At 45.5% G+C, this 8,832-nt stretch overlaps 2 protein-coding genes across 2 annotated transcripts; both read left to right on the top strand.

The window, feature by feature from the left end:
* Positions 1-488: 488 nt before the first annotated feature.
* LOC127349313 (uncharacterized) lies at positions 489-1,445 on the top strand. The gene is made up of 3 exons (XM_051375052.2): positions 489-935; positions 1,012-1,090; positions 1,185-1,445. The coding sequence occupies exons 1-3, from the start codon at positions 586-588 to the stop codon at positions 1,236-1,238; spliced, it is 483 nt and encodes a 160-aa protein (XP_051231012.1). The 5' UTR covers positions 489-585; the 3' UTR covers positions 1,239-1,445.
* A 2,341-nt stretch (positions 1,446-3,786) lies between these two features.
* LOC127297582 (uncharacterized) lies at positions 3,787-5,373 on the top strand. Its single transcript, XM_051327906.1, has 2 exons — positions 3,787-4,307; positions 4,975-5,373. Exons 1-2 carry the CDS (start codon positions 3,857-3,859, stop codon positions 4,998-5,000), a joined length of 477 nt encoding a protein of 158 aa, XP_051183866.1. The 5' UTR covers positions 3,787-3,856; the 3' UTR covers positions 5,001-5,373.
* The last annotated feature ends 3,459 nt before the right edge of the window (positions 5,374-8,832 follow it).

Here is an 8,832-nt window from a genome sequence, read left to right as displayed (position 1 = left end):
CCTGTATTTTTTTTTGCCGCCCAGTAGATTCTATGGACAGAGGTCCCCTCCTCAATTGTTCGAGCTCCTTCTTCAGATTTTCGATGCGTTTCTTCGGCCCTTTCAATTCTGTTCGGTCCCATTCATGGAGACTCATATGAACAGCTTTTGTTCGAGCAGCCAGGGATGGTGCTAAACCGCGTACCGGTGAACTTTTTTTGTTGTTGAGAAAAACCGGTGAACTAATGAACTGATTGGTCACCTCACCTAGCGCAAGGCTCTCCCAGCCCAAATATAAGCAGAATTCCGATCCAAATAGAGACCCAGGCTACACAATACCAGCTATCTTAGGCCCATTGTCCAAGCTACGAGCCTTGGTAAGCTGCGGTCCATGCTGGGCCGCACTATTACCTCTTCTATCTTCTATCCCTCAAAAAGTCCAGACCACCAGTATTTTCTTGAACGCGCCGTAAAAAAAAGTATTTTCTTGAACGCGGTTTAAAGGAAACTTCCGCGCTCCACGACGGTTCCTCTTCTCCGAAATTTCAATCTAGTTTCCTTCCACAGTTCCACATCGTCCTCACCGCCGGGCGACGGCGCCTGGATATGGACGACGAAGACTCCGATGACGTAATCTACACCGACGTCGACGAAACTGATGACAGCAAATCCGAAGACACCGACGACGACCCTGCTTCCTCGAGTTCCGACGAGGAAACCTCAGAAGACGAGGAGGAGGACGAGACGGATGACTTAGGCGAGGAGGAGGAAGACCACGTGGAGGAAGAAGTGGACTCTGAGGATGAGGCCCCGATACAAGTGAAGCGTAAGCGGCAGATGCGGAAGCAGAAGAGGAAGCGACGAATGCGGGAGCGGATGCGGCGTCCGCCGCCACCGCCGGGCACTTGCTGCATCTGCATGGAACCATGGACACCCGACGGGGCGCATCGCATCTGGTGAGTGACGGTTCTTCTACTACGAACACAAGTTTGCGCCGATATCAGTGCGGTCATATGCATTGTCTGCATGCAGCTGTATTCCATGTGGACATATGTTCGGCAGATCGTGCCTGGAAGAGTGGCTGCGTCGTCGCCGGAGCACCACAGCGAAGGTTCGTATATATGTATGTTGCTTCTTCCATGAAAAGCTTATACTTGCGGTACTAATTTTGGATCTCAATGCCTCACTTCCACTCTGTTCTTCAGTGCCCTCAGTGCGGTCGGAGCTACACCCTCAAGCAAATTACCAATCTGCATTGACCTTGCCCGGCTTCGATTTGCACATGCTCATCGGAGGAAATCGATCTGTATGTAACTACGTATTATTAGGAGTTTTTAATAATTAATCCAGCCTTTCCCATTTGGCATGCTTTGTAATAGATTCCGAACTGTGGAGGAACGATTTACCAAGACATCAAGGCCCTGATTTTTTTTTGTCGTTTTCTGGACACGAGTTAGCTTCAGCAAAGCGAGAAGAGACATTAGATAGGACAATGAAAGCTGACGAGTTGGCTACCCAATAAAGGATAGGGAATAATCATGTGTTTATGCGTCTATTTGTTTCATGAGTCCCGTTAAACCGCAACTTTAGCACACCCATCAAACCGCAAATCGCAAATATGCTGATGTAGGACAGCTCAAACGTGTTTTGAGGGCATGAAGAACGCCGCGCAATGCGTTCCGTTTGGCGTGTCTGGTCTCTGCTGTGTTTTTCCAGGCCCCAAAATAGACACCGCATAATGGTTTTGCAATATTTTACATATGAATCATAATAAATCAAATGATACAACAAATGGTTTAGTGTCATACAATATAACAATAATCCAAATTACAATGAATATTTAGCAACACACAATACAACAGTAATTCAACAAATAACAAATGGTTTGAAATACTAATAAATCCAAATGTGACATTATTTAGTTGTTGTATGTTCGCCAATGTTGTTGAATGAGAACAAGTTGTTATGTGGATCCGTCATTCTCAATCTGTTGGTATGTTTCAAGAAATGTTAGCAATAGTATCCGGGGTTTGACCCGGGTGCCAACATCGTCAAAGAAAAATTGTTCAAACCCCTCTCGTCTTCGATGATTATATTGTGAAAAATCACAGAAGTGGTCATGATGTCCTTGAGGCTTTGCATATCCCAAACCCGGGCTGGACCTCAGACTATTGCAAATCTCGCTTGCAAAACACCAAAATCCCTCTCAATATATTTTCGGGCTGCCTCTCGTGCTTTTGCAAATTTTACTTCAGCTCTTCCATTAGAACCTTGATGCTCCTCACAAATGCAACCCAATCCGGGTATATGCCATCGGCAAGGTAGTGTCCAATTGTATACTCGCTCCCGTTGATGGTGTTGTTGCAAGCGGGGCTATGCAACACATTGATACCATTGAAAGAACCCGTCAAACCAAAAAAAAGCTATGCCAAATCCATAGGTAATGGGATGCAACTGCCTCAAGCACGAACATCAGCTCCTTGCGCTTGCCACAATACATGCCTTGCCAAGCCTTCGGATAATTATTCCATGTACAGTGCATACAATCAATGCTACCGATCATACCCGACCAACCTCCTCGTTCGTTCTCCGCCATTAATCTAATGGTATCTTCTTCATGGGAGCTCGAAGATACGTTTTCCCATACACACGGATCATAACCTTGCAAAACCTACGAACGGATTCCATCGTCGTATCTTCCCTATGCGAAGATACTCATCGCGATAGTCTGACGGGATGTTGTAAGCGAGGATGCGCATCACGGCGGATATCTTTTTGTGGCTGCTAAATCCTATCCGCCCAGCCGCATTCCTATTGCGCTTAAAATAGCATGTATTCCTCGCAGGCATCAACGATCTTGTTGAACAAAAAATCGACGCATACGGTACCGACAGCGAAAGAGATGAGGTGGATATGTGGGAACCCAATCTATGCGTGAAATTTTTAATTAAAGTAGTGCTTCAGTAGCGGTCGTTGTATTGGCCTCCACCACAATGGAGATGGCATCGTCTACCATAAGTGATCTTCAGACATTCGTTCGACAACGATATCTCCTTTCCTGCGTTAATGGTGGTGTTGAAGGATTACAATTCTCTAGGTACGGTCCTTCAGATCTTGCTTCGCAAGATCAATTTTGGATATTTTCTCATAGTTGCAATGAGGAGGATTATTCTCGCAATATTTGTCCCGGTTGCTACATCCTTGTCAATAGTGATTTGTACTCTTGCTCCCTAACGACATCGGCCAGGCTATTTGGTTACTTTTCCATGTTATAGTGGTGTTGGTACTTTTGCTGATGTTGATTGACTACTTTGCTGATTGCGCGTGTGCATATAGCCTTGGCACTGTGCCTCAAATTAAAATTATGAGAAAACCTTTATTGGCAGTTGCAGGTCTATGGTTTGGTATTTATCTTTGGCAGAAGTACATTGAAGAAAAAATAGTTTGAAGATCTCGAAGATTTATTTGTTTCTTTTATTATTATTTTATTATAGCGGAATAGACCTCATGTAGCTCTGCCATGTAATATTTATTACTATGAATATATTTGGTATTAATTTTAAAAACATATTTTCATATAGAAAATTAATGTTTTTTCACAGAGCGACCTTTCTCGTTCTAATGGATTTTCGTTGACAAACGGCCACCTTTCTCTATGGAACTGGGCTGTTCGGCAATAATTCTCGTAACACTTTAAGCCCAACGCACTTTTGTTCCAGAAGAAGCCCAGCACGTGGCTACTGGCTACTGCTCGAAAAAAAAAACAGAATAGACAGCGACTGGCTACTGGCTACTGAATATTGACTGCCCAGCTCGCGCTACCTACTCCTTCTCCTCCTCCAAAATTTTGAATCCGGATCTCCATCCACTCCCCCCAATGCCGACCTCGCCGTCGCTGCCGCCGCCGGCCACGGAAGAGGTGGAGGGTGCCTCCGACGCCGAGATGGTGGAAGGAGAGGCGCCGCGTACCCCCGCGGCGGCGGAGGCCGGCGGAGGCGCCCAGCCGAGCCGTGCCGTGCCGGGTCCCGGCCAGGGGGTTGCTGGAGAAGCGGTCGGGGAGGAGGATGAGGAGGACGACGACGAAGACTCGGATGACAGCGACGGCGACTCCGGCGACGAAGATTCAGAGGACGAAGAGGGTGATGAGGAGGATTCCGACGATGAAGGGGAGGACGGGGCGGAGGAGGAAGATCAGGATTCGGACGAGGAGGATGAAGACGATGACTCGGACGAGGAGGATGAAGACGACGACGATGAGGATGAGGATGATGATGACGACGAGGAGGAGGATGGGATGGAAGTGGAGTTTGCGGCGTCTGCATCTGCAGGTGAGCCAAAATCTTTCGCGTAAGCTGCGCTGAAAATGTGCATGACCCACCAGCTCATCAAAATCTTTCGCGTAAGCTGCGCTGAAAATGTCATTTGATTCGACCATGACGAGCATCGTTTAGGCATGATCAGTTTATCAGTAGCAAGATGTTCTTGTTGCGTAGGTAATATCATCTTTTGCAACCTTCTCCTCACGTGTGTGTAACTGAGAAAACACCGTAGGAGGTTTGGTCATGAAACATATAGCAGGGCTAAGCAATTTTGGAACCACACTGCCATCTGCTGGTGCTGGACAGTGAGGAAATCTATACTGTAGGTCTGCAATCACAAACTACTCCTGCAGCCCTACTTACTATGTATACACAGTTGTGCACCCAATCGTAGTTTTATCATAATAGATTTGAGGATGCCCTGTTCAGTTTAAGTAGTACCATCATACATTTGTGATGTTACTAGAAAAGATTCTATAGATATGCTTGTACCGGTATATGTAGTATGAAAACTTCAATTGCAGACATGCCAACTGCTCTGCTGTGCGAAAAAACAATACACTTCTCGCAAAATCATGTCATGGCTTCTTTTTGTAGCGAACCTGTAGTTGCAACTTCAACATACACTGCGAACAGCATTCATATATCAAAATGGTTTCTTGCTGTTGTAATGCAGAGCGACGATGGAATGTAGCAGCTTGAAGCAACTGAAGGTTTTGTCTGCACTGATGCTTAAGTGTATGAAAGGGGTGGCAATCGGTCAGATGATGTGGGCGATGCAAAATACCATCTACATCATGACTTCTCCAGGTTTGGTGTGTGCTGAGTTGATTTCTGAAGCTTGTTCCTGCCGATTCTCTGTTTGTACCAAGTATACATCTGGGCAACACTTTTGTGGCCTGCTCATCCGAACCTGTATTTGCCATAGAGAGTTCCAAGTCTTTGTGGAAACATTGCACACCACATTACTACCTTTTGTTAAATACGTGACACATGTCATACATAGCTGAACAGTTGGCTGTTAAGTGATGTTTATTGTTGGTTGTGGGTGCCACTAGGTGGATTTTCTGCTCTACTTTTCAACTTTGGCAGCAATGTATTCCAAATTCAGGCCAGTTTGTAATCTGGACTGTGAACTGGCTTATATACTGCGTTACATATATGGTGTAGAATGTAACCAGTTAGGCACCCCGAATAATATCTCGCCAGCTTATTTCTTATACTGACGAAGCCATGCGGCCCATGCCAGTAACATCATATTTACACCGTGCAGCCTGAGTTTGGGTCGCTGAGCAAATACCCTGCAATGGCACATAATACATACATACAAAAATTATTGGAATGTTTACTTTCTACTTCGTGTGTTTTTGTCACACAATTCACCTGTGACATGAACATAACGTGAGACCTGAGCCTGACAATCAGAAACCATTCTTACGCCTGATGTTGCTAGTTTTGGTTTCCATGATTGCTCTTAAGATCGAACATACCATGAAGCACTAATCCTTAAAATGGTTACCAGGTCAAGTCGAGACCATTCAAAACAATGCTACAGAAATTATGTCAGGATGGAAGCACAAAAGAGGTATCCATCTGTACAAATATTGAGGAAATTGTTTATCGGTGTCAACTCAGTTGGTGATTAGTGGTTAATTGGCAAATCGACCGGTGGTGTCAACTCAGTCGGTGATTAGTAGTTAATTGGCAAATCGACTGATAAATCAGTTAATTGGCTAATCGGTGACCCACTATGCAGCGATTAATCGGCCAATTTTTTGAACAGTGATGTACATTGATTTTCATGCTGTTGTATTTTTTTTTCACAAGAATGAGACAATTCTCCACGGAATGAGACATATATTGTTTCCAGTTATTTCTGTAACATGAGCTTGTACGCCGCTCACCCGCAAAAAAAAAAGAGCTGGTACGCCGCTCTTTGATAGTTGCAGGGCACGATAAATCAGTTAATTAGCTAATCGGTGACGCACTGTGTAGCGATTAATCGGCCAATTTTTGAAACAGTAATGTACATTGATTTTCATGTTGTAGTATTTTTATCACAAGAATGAGACAATTCTCCACAGAACAAGACATATATTGTTTTCAGTTATTTCTGTAACAGTGAGCATGTACGATGCCCTTTGATAGTACAATAGCAAGGCACAATGTCGACATCAACCGCGTCCCACGACACGACCCGATGCTGTCATTGACCACGTCCGACTGCCAAGTCTGCATCGACAAACCGACATCATAATTGTGTTGTCCCTACAACCGTGTAGATAGTTCTGCAAAACCGTTGTGAGACCGGTGTGCTTTCTCTAGTGCTGGCAAAATTGGTGCTCTTACTTATGGGACGCTCCTGATGGTACCTTTAAAGGTGCAAAACATCGGCCATGAAAATATCTTCGTCCGAAAAAAAGGAAGAAGAAACCCGCGCAATTATTTATGCCTTCGGCAAATGCAGCTACACCACTTACGAAGACTACATTATCGACCACGACTGCCTTGATCACAGGTACATCATGATCGGTTACCTCGACATGGATATCAAGAAAACATCTATGAAAACTCAACAACTCCAGTTAATAGTGTCTGGATCGTCATTTGCGACCACGACACTCCCGCTCGGACTGCAGGAGGGAAGAGAAGGCACCAGAAGAGAACATCGATGATGCTAAGGAGGAGAAGGGGACAGAAATGCGAGACTTTAAATCTAGTTGTAATCGTTTGCTTCTCTCCGGCTACCATTGAGAGAGAATGTTAGAATAGATGTAAGGCTAAGATTAGAAGATAGGATTAGGACCTTCTTGTATTTCAAATATCTTCTCTCATTGTATCTCGGTACATATCAAATATTAGAATTCTACATTCTACATGGTGGACATGCGAGCTGGAGCATGCGGTAGCCGGCGAGCGAGAGGCGGCATGGTTGGTTCGTTGAAACCTCTCTGTTTCCCATTGAATGGCTCAGTAGTAAATGACCCGTACATGACAGCCTAGGAGGTAACCTAATTGGGATTTGCTAGTTTTCAGCTCACATGCTCAGTCAAGTTCCGTTGTACTTGATTTTTTTGTATCGTGATTCGTGTTAGTCATAAGCTGCAACATGAATTACAACTGAGATTTAATAACATCATGACTAAAAACCTGAGAACTAATCACACCTAAGCTAATTAGTTCCAAACCAGCCCACGAGCTAGATAAACATAATTGCATCATCCTTCTAGGAGCCAAGTGTCCTTCATGTGTTCTACACAATTCCGTTCCAAATAAGAAGTTTCTCCGGGGCCATGTATCCTTGGTGCGACAACGCCTCGTTGGATGTCGACTGCAGCGGCAACGGGACGTGCTTCCGCTTTGACATGCTCCTCGACGTCTTCTGCCGCCTCCCGTACGATGCCCTTGCCAGGTTACGGAGCAGCTGCCGCGCGGGCACACAATGGTCGACACCCACGATCTCTTCTCGCGCGTCTTCTTATAGGGCACCTTCCTAGGTGTTTTCACCAATCACTTCGGATGTCGGGATGAGTCCTACTTCCTTTGCCCGCCGGCCTCATGCTCCAGCGGCGCCAATAAGCATGACTTCCATCGTCCTCTCTTTTGGCACGGCTGGGCTCGTGTACATGACCACTGCGGTGGGCTTCTCCTTCTCTATGACAAGAACCTCGGATACAGCCACAAAGATGGTTGTGATACCTACGTGTGTAACCCAACAACAACATGATATGCTCCCCTATCATGTCCACCAGCAATGTGGGCAAATCCTCGTACCCGGCCGGCCAGCCGTGTCGCTGCAGTACGAGGTGTACAAGGTGTTCAAGAACCACAAGATGCACCCAAAACTCTCGCCTTGGTCCGAGCCGTCAAAGGAGAAAGTGGTGGATTCTATAGTGTTCTCGTCTCAAACGGGAGAGTGTGAGAGACGAGAGTTCGTACCGGGACGCTTCGGCCCTGATCATCTCCAAAATGTGGTGACCATGGCCAGCTGCTGAGTATTGACGAGGTTCACTTTACATGGGCTGTGAGAATGACATGCTAATGATCCTGCACTGTTCGAACCGGACCTACAGTATATGTTGTCCAACTCCCAAGGGAAGTATACAAGAACGCAAGACGCACATACGACATGGCCCGGAGGTCCCTCTTAGCAAGCTACGAGAGAGAAGTTCAGTACACCACACTTAACAACCTTCAGCTCCAAGTATGGGCATTGACATAATTATGTGAGGGCCAACCGACTTGTGAGATAACCAAGAAAATACTGGGAGATGTTCAAAAGCTACAATGGACCCATTAGCTTGTTCAGACCAAGTAACGAGGAAATCCTCGGTGACAATAAGGACGGCCTAGATGACCCAAAAGTTTTTTACAAGGAACACATACAAGAACCGAACATTGATGATGATGACAACCACAATGATGAAAGTTACCGAGAAGACATACAATAATCAGACATTGACTATATTGATGAAAGCAAACAAAGAGATGGAAGAGGAGGAGGAGGTAGTGGTTGTGGCGGTGATGGTGATTT

Source organism: Lolium perenne, chromosome 4 (assembly GCF_019359855.2).
Source record: "Lolium perenne isolate Kyuss_39 chromosome 4, Kyuss_2.0, whole genome shotgun sequence".
NCBI lineage: Eukaryota > Viridiplantae > Streptophyta > Magnoliopsida > Poales > Poaceae > Lolium > Lolium perenne.
This window is presented reverse-complemented; position numbering and strand designations above follow the sequence as displayed.